Source organism: Stenella coeruleoalba (assembly GCF_951394435.1).
Source record: "Stenella coeruleoalba genome assembly, chromosome: 14".
Lineage (NCBI taxonomy): Eukaryota > Metazoa > Chordata > Mammalia > Artiodactyla > Delphinidae > Stenella > Stenella coeruleoalba.
This window is the reverse complement of record NC_137160.1, coordinates 58,516,088-58,540,763: the sequence shown is the minus strand read 5'-3', so window position 1 is coordinate 58,540,763 and position 24,676 is coordinate 58,516,088. Positions and strand designations below refer to the sequence as shown.

General features: G+C 46.5%; 1 protein-coding gene across 8 annotated transcripts in view; it reads right to left on the bottom strand.

Moving 5' to 3' along the window:
• PTPRM (protein tyrosine phosphatase receptor type M) overlaps positions 1-24,676 on the bottom strand; it is a 798,567-nt gene that overhangs the window by 720,232 nt on the left and 53,659 nt on the right. For 3 of the 8 annotated variants that reach the window (XM_079943439.1, XM_079943434.1, XM_079943435.1), the window contains exon 1: positions 23,393-23,630. The exons of 2 other annotated variants lie outside the window; for them this stretch is intronic. In XM_079943439.1, the coding sequence (XP_079799565.1) occupies positions 23,393-23,465 (73 nt within the window). In that variant the 5' untranslated portion in view covers positions 23,466-23,630. Of the gene's footprint in view, positions 1-9,531; positions 9,626-23,095; positions 23,631-24,676 lie in introns of those variants that run through there. 3 more of the 8 variants (XM_079943432.1, XM_079943433.1, XM_079943436.1) reach the window with 2 other exon arrangements.

Genomic DNA, 24,676 nt, shown 5'->3' with positions numbered 1-24,676 from the left:
GCTGCCAGAATGACTCTGAAATTGTCCATGAGAAGGATGGCCCATTACATCACTGGATCTGCTGACACAGAGCCCTCGGCGGAAACCCAGGCGCAGGAAAAGGGTTTCTCTCTCAGAGCAAGATTACCTGCATTTCCCTCTTCCACTGATCGCCAGGGAGCTCACAACCGATATCTAATGGTACATACAGGTTATTTTCCATTCTTATGTTAGTAGTTTTCTTATCCTTGGATGCCCCACTTCAAATTAATTAATGGGAATTGATCTTACCATTTCTTCTATACATCTGATTTTCTTTTTCCTTTGGACAATCAAAAATGTCTACTGCTTCCCTAACATCTTCAGGAACTAGACAGGGCAAGAGGTGAGAGGGGTGTCATAGAGAGACATGGTGAAGACAATTCTATCCTCAAAGGAGCCCTCTAACCCTCTTAGGAACAACGTCATTCCATCTGACTTAGGAACAAAAGCCACATAGGTTTTCTGAATCTTGGTCCCCACCTTTGTGAACTGAGGGTGTAGGGCCTTCCTCACCAAGCTGTTGAGATTCACAGCTGGGAGAAAACATATGAGCGTTACAAGTTATAATCTGTAAAGCATTACAAGCTCTTTATGTCATGAACACAGAGGTTCAAGGTTAAAGGCCTGCAAAGTAAAATTCCTGCCATGCTCTTTCCTCCAGCAGGGAATGAGCGGGAAGCAAGTGGACGGAAGTGACTGCTAATGCATTAATGACTGACGTGTGGCAGTGACAATGAGCCACACAGATGTGTTCTGACATTAATGGAGAAATTTGCCTGTGGTCATGTACATGGCAGGAGCGGGGAGACCCCACCACCTCTTGCCTTGAACTTGGGTATGAAATCAAACGTCAGCCAAGATTAATTAGAAGCCTGGAGTTTCATTCTCCACTGCTGATGGGAAAAGAACATTTCCATAATGTGAGGAAACGTTTCCGTGGGACGCAAATCTGCCTGACATTGAGGGAAGGGCTGCTCCATTATGAACGCTGCTGGCACCGTGCTTGTCAGGGCAATTACTTTCTGCTCAAGTGGCTTTGTTTTTTTAACACATTTTATAATCCTAACAGCAAAAAAATTCTGGAAACAATAATTATTTATTATGTTAATTCTTTAGCTTTCATCCTGAAATTTCTGTACAACCATTAAAAACTGGCTGCGCCATTGAAACAAACCAGGAGTTTGTTAATACTCAGCCAATTAAGGGGAAAAAAGCAAAGTAAAGGAACGCTCCACACCAGCAATTATTAACTAAGCAGTCAGTCGGCACACGTTCCTTGCCACCAATTTTATTCCAGGAAGCATCCTATATATTTAACTGAGTAACAACATGAAATGTGCTCACATTATTACAAGGACCTAGAAGATCTGGGAGGAACGGAAGGAACCTGCTGTACATGTCTGGAAAATGTTCAGATCCAGGTGGGAGGGGAAGCCACACCCCCTGTTCACCTCTCACAAACATGGAAAGTTCCTCCAGCAACTCTCTGCCTCCACACCGCCCCACCCCCCATGGAAGGGCTCCGAAGCAAAGGGCCCCTTTATCTGCAGTTCAACCCCCAGCCACAGCACATGTGTGCACAGACACACACACACACACACACACACACACACACAGTTCACCACCTTTGCATTTACTAATTAAACCCTTTTTTATAACACACACTCCAATCTTTTAACTCCCCTATTCTAGGACCCTGTTGACTACAAACGTCAGGCCAATTCACCGCCAGCCCCAGAGCAGGGGCTAAAATAAGGAGCCGCTTCCCTTGCCTCTGAGATGGGAGGCTGGCAGCCACTAGCTGGGTGTAATGCTCCCCACATCAGGGGGTAGGAACGGTCCAGAGCAGGTGGGACACTGCAGCCAGCAAGGAGGGAGGGCCACAAGGCTACCCTGTGCTGGTGGCAACCAGGGCAGGGCCATCCCCATGGCATCCAGGCAGAGGAAACGGCAGATCCTGCCTAGTGGAGGCGAGGAACGCTTTGGGGGACACCCTGGGACATCCCTACAGATTTCCTGACCTGGCGTGTGACAGACACGCTGAGCTGAGCTCCCCAGGAGCTGGAAAGGCAGCATCTCATCCCCCTCTCTTTCCTTAATGTCCTACCTGCCTTATTCTCACACTCCAAGCCCATATCCCCGGCACAAACATGATGATGTACAACTTCTAAAATTAACGATAGCCTTTATTTTTCTATTTTCCACGTGACTCTCGAAACCTGTGGGACCATCCAATTTAAAACCACAGTGACAAGAAAAACACTCTTAGCACAGTACTGTGGAGCTATCAAGAAAGTAAAACTTCTGACTGCTTCTGGGTTTGAACCGTCTTCATCCTTAAGAGTACTTCAGTATCCTTTGAAAGTGCTAAGGCACACAATACAAGGAATCGATAACTTTAAATCTAACAAAAGGCTGCTAAAAAGTTTTACTTGGTTTTCCATTACTGTTGTGATAATCCTGAGTAATAAACTTTCCACTTTGGGGGGAAACGTACACCGATAGTTACAGATAAGCGATGGGACACAGTCAGCATGCCCAGAGGTCAATGTTAAAGCTTCCTCATCCATCCTCCCCAAACCCACTGCTGGAAGGTGCGCTAAGCCTTCTCAGGGGCCGAATGCACTCCCCTTACTTGCAGCAGGAAGTAGCTGTCCACCATGGATTTTAAGAAGCAGTATATTTCAGTCCATTGGGGCTTTAGTTTTCAAAATAAACATGGTCCAACTCTATTTTCTGAAACCGTTTCTCTCTCTTTAAGCACAGAATACCTTTACCCTGGTATCTAAATAGAAACACAGGCGACCAGAATTAAAAACCTAGTACTCTTGACATGTTGTTAGTTCTTACTCATTTCTTTTCCCCCAAATAAAAGTAAATCCTAACAGATCTAAATAAAAAGAACAAGCTGGTTCTGGTTTTCTCTCTCTCTCTCTCATTAGTGGTGTTTAAATATACAGCAAGGAGGCTGTTTTATGTGCTTTAGAATCCTTCTGAACTTCCAGCAGTGGGGTTTTCACTCTGTGCTGTATTATTTGGGGATGGGGTCAGACCCACTTGCTAGCCTGTCTCTCCCTCCCTCCGACCACTGGCACGCTGCTTCCCCAAACTCTCTGATCTAATTCTGCACAAATGCTTAATAAGGTTGTAGAGATTTAATACAATTAGGAGTGCCGCTCACAAATTAACCAATCCATTAACATTCTAGCAAAGAAACAATTCCAACAGAAAAGCCAGCCAAGTGAGGATTAGGAGACAGCTGGCTAAGGGTACAATCTGTTTTTAAAAATCACACTGCAGTGTGTTCTCACACCTACGTTTATATGGTTTGTGCTTTACACATTTTAGAGCAAGGGAAAGTGGAGGTAGATTGTGTCCTCTGAGAATTTTCCTCTTTCCCTTGTTCGGTTCCTCTCTGCTGGTTCATACTCCCCAAATCATCACATTTCTTTACTGAGTTAACTACTCATGGAATCAACTCTTACCTAACAACTTTTTTTTTTTTTTTTTTTTGCGGTACGCGGGCCTCTCACCATTGTGGCCTCTCCCGTTGCGGAGCACAGGCTCCGGACGCGCAGGCTCAGCGGCCATGGCTCACGGGCCCAGCTGCTCCGCGGCATGTGGGATCTTCCCGGACCAGGGCACTAAACCCGTGTCCCCTGCATCGGCAGGCGGACTCTCAACCACTGCACCACCAGGGAAGCCCCTAACAACTATTTTAAATAACTTTCTCCCAACATAAGATGGATATATAAACACATCGAAGGAAATCTAGCAAACATAGAAGAGTTAAAAGAAAGCAAAAAACCAACAAATCCGCTATCTGGAAAGAACCACTATTAATATGTTGCTTTTACTTTATACATTTCCATAGATTTTTTAAAAAAACATTTTGAATCATCTGATAAAGTTGGCATTATCCTGTACACATGATTTTGCCACTAGTTTTTGCCTCACATCTCTATACTGTGATCAGTATGACATTCTCTCATAGGAATAGACCATGCCTTAATCCATTCTCTATTGTTGGATATTTCCGGAGTTCCCAACTTTTCACTACTCTAAATAACGCTTTAACGAATTGCTTTCAGGGGATTCTCCATACATAGCCACTCATTCCCTTAGGATGGATTTTTTTCACATTTAAATAAAGTTGTCCCCCTTTTGCATACTGATGTATCACCTTTCCACACTCCAGGGGTGCACATTCTAGAGACCTGTGCTTTAGAGGGTCATCATTCTGGAAACAACCCCTGGCCCATGGGTTGATCTCAAATAACCCACCATCCTGCCATGTTTTCCAGTCTCACTCAAAGCACATTATAAATATCTTTATGTATGAAAATTACTAAAAAAAAATGACTAGCTGCTGGTGTTCTATTTTCTGAAACCAATTCAAAGGAGAAATGTGCCTTCCTCTTAGTAAAGGGATAATATGCTTCATCATTTCCCCAAGTAGTGGGTTCACAAAAGCTTTGCTGCCTGGCTTTAGAACTCACAGGAAACCAGAGCCCTGGCTTTCTCTAGGGCCTGAACAAACCATTTAGCCTGTGCTTCAAGATCCAGGTAGTAAGACAATTCCTACCCACATCCCACTAAAGAAACATCAGAAAGGCCACACAAAGTGGAGAAGGAAATCTCAAATAAATACAGTGCCTTGGAGACATGCAGGCGGTTTGAAGGATGGCTACAGCCCCCTGTGTCTCTTGTTCCCTCCAAGTTGTGAGAATTCAACAGGAAACCACCAATTGTCCAGCAGATTTAGTTACACAATGGGAAACTAATGTTTTTGCAAGATTCTTTCATGTCAAATCAGGAGTTTATTGTTTGGTATTCATATAATAATTATTAATAACAGAAGCTAAAGTCCATCTAAATTATTTTTAAATTGTAATGACTTGTTTCCATCTCAGGAGGGGGAGCTGAAGCAGAGAAACATAAAATATTTGTTTAGTCACAGACTTAGTCAAGACTAGAATGGACTTACTGTAAACCCAAGTTCACCAGCTGGGTTTCTGCCTCTTCCTGTCAGGGGAGGGGCACGGGGAGAGACAGGCTGAGCACAGAGGACTCTTAGGGCAGTGATAGTAACTGCATGTACATGTCATTACACATTTGTCCAAACCCATAGGACACACAACACCAAGAGGGAATCCTAATGTAAACTATGGACTTCGGGTGATAAGGATGTGTCAGTGCAAGTTCATCGACTGTAACAAATATACCATCTGGTGGGGGATGTCAATGATGGGGGAGGCCACGCATGCGTGGTGGCAGCAGCATATGGGAAATCTCTGTACCTTCCTCTTCATGTTGGTGTGAACTCAAAACTGCTCTAAAAAATTGTCTTTTTTTTTTAATTAAGATCTCTAGCTAGAAAGATAAAGGCTACGGACCCCCAGTCATAGGGCCCGGCCCCATCATGTCCAGTGTCAGTGTGAAAGTCCCAACAGAGCCACGGAGCAGGCGACCTCCCAGCTAAGGCTATGGGAAAATTAAGGCATACACAGCGCTGACGGCGGAAAGGGCACCAACTCCCGTCCTAGCATCAGGTAGGTCCTCCTTTCCTGCCCGCCTTTTCTCAACAGATGTCACACCATACAAAAGGAAGGCACACTTTTCCAGTATAAAAACGTCCAGAGCTTCAAAGAAACAATGTGAGCTGTAACTGTCAAGGAAGCCTTCTTTAATGATGACTCAAACACCAGCCAATCACTGTAGGGCTCCATGACCTTCCCTGTTGTATCCATATTTCATTTAAAGGTAAGAAAATGTACCGTACTAGAGACAGAATATTTTAGTCCTTGTGGAACGTTATAAAATCAGATATATTATAAATTTAACGACCACACATCTTCCTTCCCTTGACCATAAAGAAGTCACTTCACAGCCAAAGAACTGGTGAAAATTTTTTTAAAAATGATACCAGTAAATAATAATGCAAAAAAATTAGTTTTAAATATAATGATTCTTTTCTAGCAAATATACTCACACTCAAGCATGATATTAGCTGGAAATAAAACAACTGTCAAACAAGTAAAAATGTGGACGTTCCTGACGCTGATTCTTTTCAATATAATTGCAACACTTTCCACATTTTTCAAATTACACAGGAAAAATTCACAAATAAAAATCCTTGAGATTTAGTTTAGGGTCTGTTTGCATTATACAGTAAAACAGTTAATATCTACTTTATGAAACATTTATTTATAAAGCAAGTTTTTCAATGAAAGTCAACCCCCACAAATATTTAATATTTTCTCTTAACAAAAACATGCTATGTTTTAGTTTGCTGCCGTGTCAATTTATTTTGAGTAGCACGTACTTCTCTCTTTTACATCCATAGGAAAAACTGGATCCCTATATCTTCAGAAATTGATGTAGTTATTTTTGAAAGTATGTCCATAATTCTTTATTCCCAGAGGTAAAACACCAGAGTTCAATACACACATTCACATGCATTTAACAGAAAAACAGCACATGCTTTTTTAACCCTAATCGTCACTTCATAATACCTCATAATTTTAGGTGACCATTATATTACATTCCCATAAATTAATGAGAAACAGTATAGATTTGCCATGGTTTTATAACCTATTACAGAATATAATTAATTCTATTAAATCTACATCATTTTAAACTTGACTAAACTGCTTTTAATAATCTGTCATATTTCTTTTTGCTGTTTTTAAATCTTTTCCTCAAAATGCAAATTAACACTTATTTGAAATTAAAAACTGTTAGACTCTTTCTGATAGAAAGTAAGGTTGATTTGAATGACAGCTTTTATGAGGACTGCTATGATAAATGGAATGGTATCATACATTTTTTCATTCACCGATTAGCCTAAATCTTCATTTCTAAGGTTTGACCGAAAATCGTGTATATGTGTATATACATATATATTTCTTTAACATAATATTGGGTTGGCCAAAAAAGTTCGTTCGGGTTTTTCCATAAGATGTATGGAGGAGGAAATTTATGCCCTATGGTAAATACTGACATTTTAAGGTAAGACTTTTACAAAAATCTTATAAAGGCATCCATCAGAGAGAGAATCCAAATACCAAAGGCATTTGATACGTCCATTGGCCATTTAAAAATACATGAACGAGGTTTTCTTTAATAGAGAGAAATTTTACCTGACTAATTTTTCTTCCTGAGCTGTTATTTACATTTTATTTCTCCATAGAATCTTATCCTGTTATAACATGTTTAAACTTGAGAGTCTTTTAGTGATGACTTATCAAACTTCTCTGCAACAAAAAACACGTATAAGAATGAAATTTTAATTCTATTTAATTTCATTTTATCTATTTTAATTTCTAGCAACAGAAATTATTCATAATGACTTATAAGTTGACAGCTTGATTAGTTTCATTCCCCAAATTGTTCAAAGCAAAAAATTGGAAACCAACTAGTCTCTAAAGGATTTGTTGTCCAGTCCTGCACCTTCTCATTTGCTGGCAGGTAAACCGAGTAGATCACATCTGTTGGTTTTTAACTTAAAGGCAGCTTACTTAACCAGAATTATAGAAATATTCAGAAGTGGTTCTGAAAACAAAAATAATTTTAATATACTTTATAGTCAATGCATGCTTTAAATATACATGTATATTATGTAAATATATATATACATATATATATCGGGTTGCCTGGGGACAGAGGGAGAGACACCACATTAGCCACAAAATGATCTTCCAATTTAAAAACTTATGAAAAGTGGGTCCCTCTCCCCAACTCCCCAGGCCTTTTCCCTTCTGCATCTACTCTAGGTAGACAACCACCACCTCAAAAACTTAATTGCTTAGGAGACATGCCATTTAAAGAGAGAAAAAAAAAACCCAAACATTTAAAGATGATATTTGGAAGTCACTTCTCTCCCTTCCCTCTGAACAACACCTAGGAGTGCCCACAGGCCCCCTGGGGGGTCCTATCTCCACCAACACCCACCCCTGTGGGCTTGGGAGCTGCCCTCAAGGGTCTCCCTTCCTGCAGAGTCAGCTTCAAGCTCCCTGCAGGCCAGCCCTCCACCTGCCTGTGCCCATCAAGTTTTTCTGTGGGTGCCTGTGAGCCAGCCCTCATCTTGGACACCCCTGGACCCCAAGGGCTGAGCGCAAAGCAGCCCACGAGTCCTCAACCTCGAGGCCACAGCCACTTCCTCCGGCGGAGGATCTCATCCTGCCTCAGTCCAGGCTTAGTCCTCGATAATTATTCGTTTCTGGAAAAGGATGCCCTACAAACAACTCTTGAACTATCCTCCCCACCATGGAAGATGCCTCACCCCGTGTTCGGGTTCGGTCCATAGAACTGAGGCATCAGTGATAATCCTGGCACATGAGGGCTGGTCCAGAAGAGAACAAACAGGATGCGCTCAGAAAGCATCCCAAGGAGAAAAGATGCCAACTTAACCGCAGTTTCCCATCTATAAAGAGCAAAAGGAGGACCACGCGGGGCTGGCAGCTTTTTGATTTTCACTAAACACCAGCCTGGGAGGGGGGTTGCAGGCACACAGATTAGCCCCCCAGAAGGTCCTGACTCAGGCTGCAACCCCGACAACCAACCCAGGTGTGTGATGACCACAAGTGGCCAAGACTTTGCAGCTGAGAAAGCAAATGTTTAAATTATTTAATCTGATCCTCATCATTTAGGCACTCGAAGGAGTTATTATAATATCCATTTTATTCTTCTGGGACCTGAGTCACAATTAGGAGACCTGACCCAAATCACGTGCCACCTGGGGGTAGAACCAAACATCAGAATCCCAAGGTCCAGTCCTGGCTTCTCCCTCATCCCTAGCAATGGACAGACCCCCTCATTTTACCTCCAGTTGCTCAGGAATCTTTCCAAAATAGGTACTTACATGTAAATTTGCATCTGTTAACAATGACAATCATTTCACAAATACTTCTGTTAAAAAAACCTAGGGCTTCCCTGGTGGCGCAGTGGTTGGGAGTCCGCCTGCTGATGCAGGGGAAGCGGGTTCGTGCCCCGGTGCGGGAAGATCCCACATGCCGCGGAGCGGCTGGGCCCGTGAGCCATGGCCGCTGAGACTGCGTGTCCGGCGCCTGTGCTCCACAACGGGAGAGGCCACAACAGTGAGAGACACACGTACCGCAAAAAAAAAAAAAAAAAAAAAAAAAAAAAAAGTCACTCTGTAAGATGCTAATAACCTCTTAATATTCACTTATTCTACTTTTATTAATGCACGGTTTATTTTGGCATAGATCTCCCCAATGATGTTGCAACAAAAAAAGTGATTTAAATAAGCAAAGTACCTAACCCTTGTAAACTATTATATACCAAATAGTTCTTTCCCGTGATGACTGCAATCAGACCTGACTCATTGAAGTGTTTTCAATCTTCCAGTAGGGATCTACGTGCTATCTTTGCCTTTGTCCAAGCTCAAAAGCAAATGCAATTTGTTCTAAAGAAGGTGATTAACAACCATCTCCAAAGGCCTGTTCACCTCCACCTGAAGTGAAAAGTCTTAAATAAAATCTCACTGACCTTAGTGGCATTTTGCCCCTGAGACCACGAACACACACGGACAAGAGCTTTGCGAAGGTTTTTACACTTTTCACCTCAATCCGATCTCCAAATGCTAAAACAAGAAATTACAAAAATATAATTCTATCTAGAGGATTTCAAACCATGGAGAAAACAGCATTCACCCCTCCTCTGCTTGTGAAAAATATGGATAACAGCTCTCATCCATTCATTTCGTGCAAGTTACTTAGAAGCTGAGTACGTTTCCTTCTAATTTGCTATTTCAGAGGCTATGAAATAGCAGTGGCTACAGTGCACTGCTGGTTTACACCAACTTTACAATCGTCCTTAACACCAAAATGAGAAACTGTATGAAATACTTAAGCACACTTAAAAATTACGCCTTGTGCTTTGGGCCCCAGAGGCTCTGGAGGGATGGAGTCCCCTGGGATCCACAAAGAGTTGTACCCACTGTCTGTGCCACATCCTGAAATGTTGGGGCCTCAGTTCCAAAAAACCATCAAATGACAGAGACACCATTTCACCTGACAGGACTGTTTTGGGAGGTAACGAACACGTGAAGGACCAACACCTAGCGTCGTGAAATATTCCTATTTCCTCTTCCCTTGCTCCTGAGAAGCCAGAGGATGTAGCAATAAGCTGATAAATCGAATTACAAATTGCAGAAAACCTGGGGCTTGGGGACCCACACCCTTTGGGGCTTGCAGACATAAAGGAAACACACCAGACAATGGCTCAATGTTATCCTGTGGCCACAGGCCTCTAAGAGGAACAGGGGCTGTGGCTCTTACAGATGGGGCGCTGTGTTCTCCCCAGGGTGACCAAGGGGGAAGACAGCATCGCTCTCCACAGATGAAGAAACAGCCTCAGAGAAGCCAAGTGACTGTCCCGCTGATGAATGACACAGCCAGGATGAGAACTCAGGTTTAAGCAAACTCTAATCACCTCCAGAATACACCCAGAGACACAGCACTTTGTAAAAGTTCCTTTGTATACCATCCATTAACATATGCGATCTCTGAAGCCAACCTCTGAATCAGAACATCCCAGAATGACCCTCTTCACAGATAAGGAACTGGGTCCACCGAGCTCAACAGCTTCCCCTCGGAGGACAGCAAGTGGCCGGTGGGCCCTCGAATGCAGGTCTTGCAATTCTATATTCCCTTTTCTCATGTGCCAATGATTTCCCAACTGTGTTCTGCAAAGCAGAGGCAACTCGGGACGCAGGCCCTGGGGCCTGGCAGAGCCCTGTGTAGGGCCCCATTCTCCCCTTGTCCTTGTGTCCACCCTTCACAACGTGGCCCTGCCACCCCGCACACCAAGGGCGAGGTCTATTTCCCCACCCTAGATTCCAGACTGGCCATGTGACTGGCTGTGACCAGAAGGATATGAGGTAGAGGTGACAACGTGCCCTCCCCAAGTATAAGCCAAGAGGCCTTGGCAACGCTCTGCTCTCTCTTTGGAAACTCTCCCTGCTGGAGGGTGGAGGACCACGTGAAGGGCAGCCCAGCCGAGGCCAATCCTAGACCAGCCTGAAGCCGGCCAACCAGCAGACACGCGTCCCCTCCACAGAACAGGAAAAACAGTAGATGGCTGTCGTTCAAGCCACCAAGCCTGGGGCATCTGTTGCTGGGCAGTAGCTCATCAGATACCCGCTTTTCCAATTTGGAGAGTCATTTTTTAAACCTGCCCACATCAAATTCTGTTTAACCAAAAGATTTTTAGGCTTTTCTACCCATGTAAGATTTTGCTTAACCAAAAGGTTTTGATGCTTTAAACAGTAAGTTGGGGAACTACTGAACCCGGCTATCATACAGCCCCCAACGTCTTCCCACACCCGTGTTCTTCATTGTTAATGAGCTGAGACCATGTTCCTGGTGTCACTAGGACATAAAAGAAGTGCACATACACAGAAGTTGCGTTCTGAATGCTCAGATGCTAAGACTTGGAACTCATTTATTTTCTGCCGTCACCACCACCCAGTTCCAAAAGTCTCAATGCACTTATCATGATATATGAAACACAGCATGATAAAGGGGCATGAGGTGAGACAAGTGAGGAGGGGTACTATGACTCAGGCCCAGGAAAGGAGCCAGAATTAAGGTTCTACTGCAGAGATCGTGGCTCTCGGTGTTTTGCGGCTTTAGGCCCAGGCAGCAGCCACTCTATCCAGCGGGTAACAGAGCCTGAGTTTCCGTGGAGAAGCCTCAATTTCCGCACTCTCGTTCCCTGTGGCTACTGCGGGCGGACCCCACGCCTGGCCCAGTGGGCGGGCCAAGCAGGGCACGAGGTTAAAGTGGGGACAGGTGACGTGAGCTGACTCCACAAGCCCCACGGCAGGAGTGGTCTGTACGGCTGGCGGGGAGGGAATTTCTCTTTCCACTGGGTTTGGAGCTGGAGGACTCAGCCCGGGAGACACAGAACTCTCCTGACTGCCTTGAGCCACTAGGACCAGCTGGGCTACCCAGAGCCTTCTCTGTTGCAAGAGCCCACACATGCCCTGTTTGATGAAGTCCAGTTTGACTGAGGTTTTCTGTTCAAAAAAGTTCTAACTACTACAGCACACATATGTGAATCTGGCATCCTAAGAGCCCACGTAAAGAGGAAAACGTGATGAGTTATACAATTCGCTGTGTCCACAAGAAGGAAGATCACAAGGAAACTCAAACTTTTTCCTGGAACTGTGGCCCCGAAGGAAGCTCCCCAGAAGGTCATTATAAAGATTCTACATCACATAATAAAACATCACCCAGCATCTTTCTAACAGACCCGACACTCCATTTGAAATGCTTTTGCACAGAGCATACCTCAGTACAGGTGGATGGCATCAAATCAAGGCATAAATCAGGAAAAGGCAACCTGCATCTGTGCGCACCGGGAGGGGAAGAGAGAGGCAATACAGTGCACGCACCCCGTGCTCAGGGAACCTGGCTTTGTTAGGAATGGAGACCACCTTACCTCCCAAAGCTCCCACCAAAGACCTCAGCCAAGCTTTGACTAGCTAGTGGGCAGCGGTAGGTTTGAGAATATCATAGCCTCTCAGCACGGTACCCAGCACACAATGAATGCCCAATATATAGTTATCACTTATTACTATCCATTCTAAGCCCCTGAAATAAGGCTTATCTATGTTGCCAAGATTTAAGCAGAAAAGCCCGGCCTAAACATCCCTGTTGCTGCAGAGCCTTTGGTGGCAGCTGTGGATGGCAGCTACATCCCCAAGTATGGAGGAAAAGAGTAGGCTTCATCTGTGCACATCTGAGCAGAGGCAGCCGATGGCAAACGTGGGAAGCGCCTAAAATCCTTCCAACATCCCTGCTACACCCACTTCCTGTTAACAAGCACCTTCCTGCTGCATCAGGTGCCATCTCAGATTGGACCCTCTCACCCTCATCTATCAAACATGACCCAAGGATCCAGGCCTCATTCCCTTACACCGTGCTACCTGACAAACTAATGTGAACTCAGGTGACAATCGTCAGACTCTCTAAGTATTTGGAGAGACCCTACAGATTCTTGAATCAAACGTCTTCATTTTACGAGGGAGAAATCTGACATCTAAGGATATTAACTTATTGAGGTGATAGCGAGTTGGGGATGTCATATTTAAGATGACTTAATGAGCCACCACTCCCAGAGATGTCATTTCAACAAGCACCTTTCTTCCTTGGTCAAAATGATGAGCTGGTGGAAACTTCAAGTGCTGTAACAGACGGGGATGCCCATTTTGAGGTTAGCAAGTCTTTTAGGAACGACTACAATAAAAATGCCACGCTTTTGGCCCCTGCTTATGGGGCCCCTAAGACCGATTCTTCTACAGTGTCCATGTTTCAATGAATGTCAGATAGAAATAAGTGCTGGAAAATTACCTCCCCAATGTCATCATGTCTTGTTATCTTCTCTGAATGAGTCATCTCAAAATTCGGCTCACAGCTGCAAATCTAAAGATCTAAAATGATCTGTGTTCTGATTCTCTGAAATATCTTTATTCTTTTATTATACCCTAAAAATTCCAGATGGATGTCACATTTACTGGAGGTCACCAAGTTGACAGACGGGTACAAAGTGGCTTAGTTTCTATAAAATACCGTGTTTTGTAATTCATTTTCTCTTCTGACACCAGAAAGCCTCTGCTTCGTAAGAGAAATAGTCTCCAGTCAATTACAGTGTGGTACGTGAAACTTCATGTAACCATCCTCAGATGCTTTCTTAACACTAGTCAGAAAAGATGTGATAAATTCTCCAAAGGGCAGGGTCTCTGAGTCATTGCTAACGTCCTGCCAGTACGCTTTCAACTTTAACGAGCATCAAGATCATCGGAGGGGGCTTCCCTGGTGGCGCAGTGGTTAAGAATCCGCCTGCCAATGCAAGGGACACGGGTTCGAGCCCTGGTCCGCGAAGATTCCCACATGCCACGGAGCAACTAAGCCCGTGCGCCACAACTACTGGGTCTGCGCTCTAGAGCCCGTGAGCCTCAACTACTGTAGCCCACACGCCTAGAGCCCGTGCTCCGCAAGAAGAGAGGCCACCGCCATGAGAAGCCCGCGCACGGCAACAAGGAGTAGCACCCCGCTCACCACAACTAGAAAAAGCCCGTGCGCAGCAACAAAGACCCAACTCAGCCAAAACAAAATTAATTTTTTTAAAAAAAGATCATCAGAGGTGTTTCTTTACCAGTTTCTGTGGCTCCATACCTGCATTTACAAGAAGAGCTTCGGGTGATTCCAATGCAGGTGTCTGACACTGCCTTCCAGCACTAAGCAGTGCTGGCTCTTCACGGTGCCAGTTCTAAGGGGGTCATTTTGTAACTTTCAAGGGTTTTTTTTTTTTCTTTAAAACATAATGTTGGCCATATGTTTATAACATAAATATGTGTATAAGCACATCTACATACACACCACCCATAGAGCCCCCAGGCAACTCAAATAACAAAGCCTTGGACCCAGACAGGGGATCTATGAGTTTGAACCATATGACATTGCCAATATTTAAGCCTTTGTGACAGAAAAACGGGGAGTTCGTGTGGTTACACCTACAAGGGGCAATGGCAGAGCTGACTGGTCCCCTCTTTTCCTCATGAGGCCTCCTAACCTCGTGGCATTGGTCCACTTGTTTAGTCTTTAGGATACTCCTAAAAGGTATTTTTTCCAGAAAAGAAAACTAAGCCTCAGAAAAATCCAACAGCATGTCCAAGACCACATGGCTGTTCAGGGGCAGAAACAGAACTTGAAATCAGGAACACCTGATGTGCCGGGGCACCTCTGCCCTTCTTTCCTCCCCCAGGGGCCCCAGAGCTGACATCAGGCCACAACACCCTCCAGTTATCCAAGTCCCACTGTGACGGCCGGACCCCCGCTCCAAACCTTCCGAGGTCGATAACACAGGCCTCTCAGCAAGCTCCCCACAGGGGCTAGCAACAAAGGGAGAGGCTCTCTAAAAAGCCACACGAACAGGATGAAATGGTAACTGACAGAGAAAATAGGGCCAGAGCCCCCATAACATACACACAGGACATATGCCAACGGATGTCAATCGTGGAGCTTTCACACCACGTTCCTAGGCCTAGGTGTCCAAAGTCTAGGAAGTGGAGAACAGATCACAAGATTGTTGTCAAAGCAGCCTCATTTTATGAAGTTTCATCACCTGAGAATATGCCACAGTGAATGAAGAAGGAATGAGAGCCTGCCTGCGAATCAAACATGAGCTGATGGAAAGGTGCAGCCTGAGCTCTGAGCAGGTGCAATTAATTTCATTCTATATCAGAAATAAAAACAGGAGATGATACATACTATTGCCTGTCACGGAAACTTCTTACTGGTGATACATGGTTCTTTTAACACTCCAGTAACTAAAATCGAATGCTCCTAGAGTAGAAACATGGTCAATCTACCTCATAGTAAATTTCTTTTTTTTTTAGAGATCAGTATTATACCAAAATTCTGCTTTATGGCCATAACTGATTTATAAATTTTTATTATACACGATAAAATTATAGGCTCACTTTTGCACGTTTAATTAACAAAAGGTAACTGTTTACCTTTAAATTTAGCGACTGAATCTCTATGCCCCTATAAATTGCTAAGGGTATCAAGCACCGAACCCACAACCTGGGCCTACTGTTAAGATGATTACAAATGCTTTAAAAAAAAATCAAACTTGATAGAAAGATTAAAAAAACAGCAGTAAGCAGAAGTAATTTGATATTTTTTCTTCCCTAAGGGAAATTTATTCAATCATTTATTCATTCCTTCAACAAATATTTATTAACTTCATTAATTTACTATGTGATTACTACATGCTAAACACTGTTCAGTAACTTGATTTTATATACTATGAGTATTTATTTTAAAAGAAATGCTTTAGACAACTTTATAGTTTTGTGTCTAAAGAGAATATCACAAGCCAACTTCAAGCACCTGGTTATGACATGATTTAAAATGTCTCAAACTACACCAGCTGAGAAGAGAAATCAAACAGAACCCATCGAGACTGGACTGCAGGGGTGTGTTCCAGCCCCCTCACCCATGGTCAGAAGCCCACCAGAGTCCCAGTTCTGATTCCACCACTGGAACCGGGGAGAAGTACCGGGCCTCTGACATCCACAGTAACCCAAACGAAAACATCTTCTTTCACTGTCTGAAATAAATCTGCTTTCTGCATATTGAATAGGAAAGAGATGAAAGTGAGCATTCACCCATCTGAAGAAAAACCGATGCTCTGTAAGTGTTTCTGCTCTGTGCCCCACACAAAGCAAACGCTTTGCTTCTGCTTAGGCTGTTGTATTTTTAAATAAATCATTCTGTTAAACGCTAGTCTCCTTCTCCAAGGAAAGGTCTAAAAACTTCTCCCTTTTGACAAGTCTCTGACAACTTTACTCCCATCTGCTGTCGGCTGCAGGTCCTGGATCATTGACCACCACAGTTTCCCTCCCCTGGAGCCCCAGCCTGAAGGTAAGTGACACAGCCTTGCATCAGATCCTCCACCCTCCCCCTGCCTCCAACTCGGGGCCCAAACTTTCTGCTTCACAGAAAAAGTTTTTAACAACTCAGGAGTCCTCTCAGTTTTAAGTAGAAAAATGGACTGAATCCAGATGTCCAAATTTCAATGACTTCCTGAATTAGATACGTGAACCGGCGATGCTGGAGAAGGCGTCTCCTGCAGATGTAAGCGCGGTACCCCCATTCCTCGTGAACACGTCATACACACCTGCTGGTGGCCACTCTTCTGGTCAGTTACCGAAAGGCCTGATGGTGAAGGCACCAGTGGTTACCATGAACTCTGAGTTAGCTGCCAGATACACTACTTCTCCAAGTCCCACTGCTATACACAGAACAGCAGCCATTTATGACACAGCCAGAAAAAGAAGAAATCACGGCAGAGCCTAAAGCTGTCTTGAGGTCAGTGTTGAGAAGTGCGACTAATGCAGCAACTTCCACTAAAGAATTTCTTTTGATGGGAATGAGTTACAAGCAGGTGAAGGCCCATCAAGAGCGTGCCTTCCTTCAGCTGTAAGTAGATGCATCCGGGAAGCCTTGCGGGTGAGGCAGGCAGGTGGGTTTGGGGATGCAGCTACATCTAGTGATGGGCTGGGGATGGCAGCCGGAGGGGCAGGGAGCGGGAGGCCTGCCTGCCACGTGGAAAGCACTCCACCTGCCACTGATTCTCTGAAAGTCTGGCGACAGTGTTTTTAAGATAAATGTCTGTTAAATGACATCACAATAGATTTTGTTTACCTGGAGCATTAAATGACAGAGAGTCAGGGATTGTCTTTTGTGGCTAACAGAGAAACGAGGCTCTATCTTAGGAGATACATTAAAGTACATTATCAGTACTTTAAAGAGGTATATATTGAAAAGCTTCTCTTTTCTGTTTGGAAGTGAAGTTCATTTCCAAAGGCAAAGTGTCACATTTCCATATTAAAATTCCAAATTTTATGCAAACTTCTCATTCTCGCCTAAGACAGTCCTTGCTTCTTTCGATTTCAGTAGATTTTGAAACTTTTAATAATTGGACAACTTTCCAAAGTACGGTTAACTGTATCTTTCCGTTCTTAGCCCATTACCACCCCCAATGCCTCCCCGACCCCCTAAAGGGGCCTTCCCAACAGTAAGTGCTCAATAAACATCCACTTGAATTAAAAGCATCATTTTAATAAGTGCACTGGGCTACGCCCTTCTTACAACAAGCCAACAAATATCTTCGAAACACAGTATCAACCCAGAGAAATTTCCAGTGGCTAATCGTGACTGCAAGATTTAATTAAAACTTTACACTGTGGTAAGTAAAATTAGAGGAGACTTTTTTTCATTTTCGTTTCACAACTGGCTGGATCCAATATCTTCCCCAGATAAGACCATTATTTGAAACATCACTCTGGTGGTTTCCCCTAACAGGCTGAGAGTCACAGCACCATCCCATCGGCCTGTTCATAACCTGGGCCGTGCTGATGGGGGGCAGGGGTGTTCACAAGTGCATGGACGTGAGTTATATTTTCATCCCTAGGTCCTTTCAGCTCTTGTTAAGGGAGGCTGAAAATGCAGAATGAGGATGCCAGGCCTTTTAGAACTCACACTCTATGTCTGGCATCCCAAGCTCCTGAAGGGCTAGTTCTAGCACCTACTGCTGCCCCCACCCCCAGCTCCCCCCAGGACTTTCTGATTCTGTCCCCCTGGGGGTGGGGGGGAGGGGGCAGGAGTCTGCCTGTCTACAAGTTCCTGAGTGATGCTGAGGCTTCTAGTCCAAGAACAACACTTTAAGAACTGTTCTTTTGGAACAACGTTTCTCGAAAGATGGCCAGGATCACCTGGGGATGCTGTGGGACCTGCCAGGGGCCTTGGACATCAGAGTCACCATGCCGGCCATAGAGACCAAGTCGGGAAGGACCACTCCCGGCGACCCTCGGGCACGCCTGGTTTTTGAGCATCACAGGTATACACATAGCTCACCAGCAGCACAGGCTGAACACACCCCACGCCCTCCCCCAGGCCACCTAAAGCCACCAACGTGTAGGACTGTCACCTGCTCTCCCTGCCCCTTTGTCACTCTTTTGATCCTCCTCCCTAAACTCTCCATACGTTTCACCCTTAACAGCAAAGAGAGGGGAAGAGCAGCGACCCTGCCTGCCGGGATCTGCAGAGCTGTGTTCTTACAGGTGAGCACACACAACCCTTCCCTTCTCAGACCTGTGCTCTTCTTTCATTCTCCTCTCCCACGTTCCCACCCCTTTATCAGGCTCTGGCCTTGCCAGCCGCCCGCCCTGGATGGCGGGGGGACCACAGGCTACCAAGGGTAATGACTAAAGCTTTCCTGCTCCCCACCTAACACCGGCCCTACCTACTGATTTTCGGAGCAACAGTATAAATGCAGGCTTTCTGATGACTAAACGCTAAACCACGGGAGAAGCAGCATCCTCTTCTGATGGGAGGTTTATGTGCTTTTGCATCTTCTTTAAACTTTTCATTAGTGAGTTTGAAAAACATTAGTAATGAAACCTTCTCTCACTTACAAAATAAGCTTATTAATAGGTTGTGGTCATAAAGATAAGAAGCCCCTGGAGAAAAGTTTGTGGGAAGGCTGGTTTTCAAAGAGAAGAATCCTAGAATTACAAAGCATGATAGACACCACCTTAAAAAAAAAAATGTTATACTGTTGAAAAAGTATGTAACTACTTATTAAAATGCCTGACCCCTAACTAAAAACTGTCTTAGGATATTTAGATAATACACGCTTATTCGAGAAAACTAAACCTAAAACAAAAACCGAGAGAAAACAACGCTTAATCCAAAACAGTGCCTCTACTGAAACAGATACGTACAGCCTATCAATTCCTGGAATGAATTACAATTGTTATAAAACTACGACAATTTCCAATAAAGCCATCAACTTTTATCGAATTGTCACAGAAGTACCTAAATTCTAAAACCAACTTTCCCCAAAACTAAAGGCTATGCTTGAGACTCAGTTGGGGTTCATATCATGTGACGACATAATTCAGATTACTCGTTCATTACGTGTTCGTTTAGAATTACTCAAATTGCATACACACGTATCTACATATCAGTATATGTAAGTAACTTCTCTACTGAAAATCTGTAAAATAACCCTTTGAAAACATCAGAGACTAAAACCTGTGATTTTTCCAGATCGGAACAATTGATTAAGCTCAAGCAATACTTCTTTACATCCACATAACACTAAAAATGTCAAAGTGATTTCTCGGCATATTGCTATCCTGCACCCTGATTTAAACTTGAAATCTTTTCATCACGTCCATGAACAATCTCACTAAAGCACCATAAAAATATAAAATGTCATGACTCTAGTTATCTGAAAAAGAAAAAAATTAATCAAATTGCTAAACGAATCTATTCACACTCTTTGTAAAGGATACTGTACAATCTTGTATTCTGAAATAATTTTCAACTTATTGTAAAAACAGTACAAAGATTTCAGTACATGTTTCGCTCGCCTTCGCCTAGTGTTGACATCTGACTTAATCAGAGTCGAATTATCCAAAACTAAGAAACTAAATATTGGTACTGGTCTACTAACTCAACTACAGACTCCATTCAGATTATGTTTTCCCACAAATGTCCTTAAAAGAGTACTTTAAAAAAGAAATTTCTCAAGAAGAGTTTCAAATTCACAAGATTATATTAAGGTTTAATCTATTCCAAATACTGAGGTGGAAGCAAAGGACCAATCTGTTTGCATTTCTACTGCTGCAAACCAAGCCTTGCTTACCAGACCTTACCATATCAGTCTCATTATTATATAAAACCAAACACTTCTTGCATAGGATATATTACAACTTGGCTTTTGAGAAAATGGGTCAAATAGGAATGACTTCCCAGCTATGTGGCTTCTCAATCTGGAAAAGAGAATTTCAAGCAGGAGCAAGAATGATTCCACTTTCTTCCTTGCTTCTTACTTGTATATCGTTTTACAGGAGTTATTCTGAATGACCATTCAAAGCCTAGATAGAAGGCAGAAAGTGGGCCTCCAATACTTTGCCTAACAAGTTAGAAATTGTAAACATGGAAAGTGATGTTTAAAATGGAATGTTTATATATACTAAATAAAAGTCCTCCTGGACAAAAAACCTAATTCTTTTCTTTTTTCTTCCAATATGTTTAGCACTCTATTTCTGATATCTGGCATTCAAATTATGTGTAGTACCTTCCAGAAATGATTAATCAACAATCATATCAATTCTGAATGCATTCCAAAAGAGGATATGAGGATGCAGAGGGGAAACAGCAAAGTATCTTGTGTATAAATCTTAGTTACACACACACACACACACACACACACACACACACACACACACACACAAAAACAACCTCCACTGATTACATAAAACCTCGGGATTCAGTCCATTGGGTGCCCTAAGAAGAATCGGTGATGAAAATGTTAATTTCTGAAGAAGGGAGGATGCAAGCCAATCTCACAATCTCTCCTCTCCCTCCCTTCTGGGTCAGTCAGTTCACAAACAATTTGAATGTTTGCAAATAATCAGAAGTCACATCACTAATTTATTCAACAAACAGTGAATGTAAGTGCTTTATCAGAACCAAGAAGGAAAAATAACTGCCTTTGCCCTCGAGCCACTTACCATCGAGCTCCTCTGTCTCTAAAAGGATCCCCATGTCAGGGGACAGCAGCCAAGTATTTCAATGTCCAGAAGACTCGTAAAGCGAAACAAGTGTCAGTGTCACTCATAACATCAGAATTAACTTTCCCAACATACAAAGAAAAAAAAAAGACTTTTCCAAAGCATTAAGTGCTTCCCGCATGTTCTACCTAAAACCCAAAGTGAAGCGAAAAAGCATAATGCACTGCAGTTTATCTGATCCTTGCACACACAAATTTTGCCAACTTCAATTTTTTTAATTTCATTGTTGCTAAGCATTCTCTCTGGGATACTGCCCTTCATTTCCTCTTAACCCTCTAACATACTAGGATAACTCTGGCTTCCAAATGAAAAGGAGGCACAGTTCAATCAATGGTATGATAACAAACAAACAGAATGACATATTTCCTCTGAAAGAAAAATCTGGCTAAAATTGAGTTTAAAAAAAAGTCTCTTTCGGTTTGACTATTAATTTACATAAGTATTAACAAGGACACAGGCCAGTACTACCTAGGCTGAAGTCCCTTTTAATGATGAGAAAACGATCATTTAAATAAGCTACATAAATATTTCTTTCCACCCCCTCGACCACAACTTGAAAATCCATCCAAATGCTTTCTGACACAGCTTAACTTGAAACAAATCCCAGGCAGGGAGCTATGGATTCTTAATAAAGAGAAAACCATCAACTAAGGCCCTCATCCTTGGCTTCTAACACTAATGAGTTACAAGGCTCTACAACTGGCGAGTCTACTCCATAATTCACTAATAAGAAAGAACGCAGGCCAATATCTGCATCAAGTTCATAGCAGACAGCAGTGGATCAATTTGTTAAATCCTCCGGCGCACGTGCAATTACCAGACAGTTAATGACATATTAAACTTGGGAAAAGGGTATTTCTCTACTGAAGTTGACAGCATAGAGCGAGCAGCCAACTCCACGCTCGGCTTCCTGGCGGCGGCCAACTGTGGTCAAGGGTCCTTGGGCTCAGGGACGACCGGGGCACGGCCTGTGCGCCTGCGTGTCCCTTGGGCTCCGGGAAAGTAAAGATGTAGGTTTCCACAGATCTGACGGTCAGAGGCAAACGTTTGAAACGTTTTAAAATATGCGCTTTACCGTCAGTGAAAGTGTCCTTCATGAAATTTAAAAAACAAACAAACAAAAAGTTCAACTTACTCATTCCTCCCGAATAAGCATAGAAACCTATTTTGCAACCTAAGTTCAAGGCCAAATAGCGGGTTTTTTATTAAAAGAAAAACAAGCCCAGTACCACCATTCTACGTGGACCTTAATGAAACTGACACACACGAGAAAGTGTGCTAGTGTGCGGGTGTGCAAGCGCCGGCTGTCCATCCACGTGTGTTCCAGGTTAACACCATGCGGGGTTGGCGCCCCTCCAGACCCCCGACTCCCGGTCCTCCGGCAAGGAGCTCTCCGAGCTCGGACCGCCAGCGCGCAGCAGGCACCTCCCCGCCACTCCCTTTCCTCCCCACGCGGCACCGCAGGCCGAGAGGTGGGCTGACCGCTGCCCCCGGTCGGGCGTTCCGCGGGGCCGAGGGTTCGGAGGGGGAGCCCAGCGGGGCACAGCCACGGCGGCCCAGGGCCTGCGGGCCGGCCACTCCCTCCGGGCCGCCGGTCCTCCCGCCGGGACCGACGAGGACGCCGCCTCGGCTCTCCCGGGCAGCAGCGCAGCCGCCGGGACGAGCCGGGGTCAAGGCCGCCGCGAGCCGGGCGGCGGGGGGAGGACCGACGATCGCCGCCGCCGCCCGTGCCGCTGGCTGGTCGGGCGATCGCGCGGGCGCAGCGGGCACTGCGACCCGGCCCGGCCGCCGCTCGCCGTGGGAAGGACCGCGCAGCGCCCACGCCCGGCGGCCGGCGGCTGCAACTCCCAACTTCAGGCAAAGTTTTCTGCTGTCGCTCTCGGAACCTACCCGGGATTCCGAGTGGCGCCGTCCGCCCCGACACGCGCCCAGGCCGCGGAGGGGCGGGTGCCGAGACGGGGGCCAGGCTCCGGGGCTCGTCCGCTCGGCCCGCCGGAGCGCTAGGTGCCCGCCCTCGCCGCCGGCCCCGCGCCGGCGCCGGGGACGAGCAGACGCGGTGCCTGGCCCGCCGCGCCCCCTGTCCGGTCCTGCCGTTCGCCGCTGGGGCTCTCCCACTGGGAGCTGCCCGCGTCCCGGGCCCCCTCCGGCCCGCGCGCCCCAGGCCCCGGCAGACGCAGCCCCGCGTACCTGAAAACGTGTCCCCCGCCGCAGTTAGCAAAAGTCCGGTCAAAGTCGCCAGGCAAGTCCCAAGTCTCCCCATGGTGCTGAGTGCGCGCCGGGCCGCTCCCGGCAGCACTGGGTGGGCGCGAGGGCGGAGTGCGGCCGGGAGCTTTGCCTCCAAGGCGGCAAGAAGAGGAGGGTGAACAGCCAAAACCAGAACCAGACGCCCAAAGTGCTAACAGTTGCAGAAGTCCCAACTCCGGCGGCTCCCGGGGCCGGGGACGAGGGTCCTGGGTCCTCCCGCCCTACTGCCGGCCCCGCTCGGAGCTGCGCCGCTGCGAGAGGGAGCGGAGGGCGCGCCCGTGGAGCCAAAATCCGCCCTCCGTGCCGGCGGCTGCGCTGGCCGCCGCTCTCCTTCCCCGGCTCGGGACCCGAGCCTCCGGCGCCGCGGTGGCCGGGGCCGGGGCCGTGGCCTCGCGCGTCCCGCCCGCCGCCTCTGCGCCGCCAGGCGAGCCAGCCCCCGGGCGGCGGCGCGCCGATGGCCGAGCCCGCGCCGGCTGCAAGCGGGGCTCCTGCTCCCCGACTGACTGGCGGTGCCCCGCAGGCCGGCTGAAGGGAGCGCCCACGTCACGGCCGCCCGCGCCGCCGCGGCCCGCTAGAGGGCGTGAGTGCCCGGCCCCGCCGGCCCGCGCCCGGCGCTCGGCGGCCGCGGCGCCTCGGGGGGAGCTGGGCGGGGGGTGGCCGCGGGGGCGGCGTCACCGCTCGGAGTGCGGCGGCCGGGCGGTGCCACCCGCTCCCTCCCGCTCCCCTCCCGCCGCAGCTTCGGTTTCGCGGCCGGCTTCCGGGAGGGTGACCGCGCAGGGGCCGCGCCTGGGCCAGAAGTTTGTCCCGGGTCACGGGCCGCCGGGAGTTGGCGAGCGCGGCGGGCGGGACAGCGGCCTGCGGCCCCGCGGGCGAGGCGGCTCCGATCCCGGCGCCGGACGGCAGTGTCGGCGGGCAGGGCCGGAGGCACCGGGAGTCGCGGGGCCCGCGCTCCCCGGCGGCTGCGGTCCAGGCGAGCCGGCAGATCCCGGGGCTGCGAGGGTCTGCGGCTTCTCCGCGCCGGGGGCGCCGCGAAGTTGGCGGGCGCCCGGGCAGCTAGCTGCGGCCGCGGGCACCGAGACCCCGCAGCGCACCGGCAGCCCCGCGGGCCACCCGCGCTCCTGCACCCGGAACCTCGCACCCTCTGAGCAGGACACGCTCGGCCGCTTCATTGCGTCCCAGCCGTCCCTGGTGGGCCCGAGCGAGCCGCGGGCCGTGCACGGAAGGCGG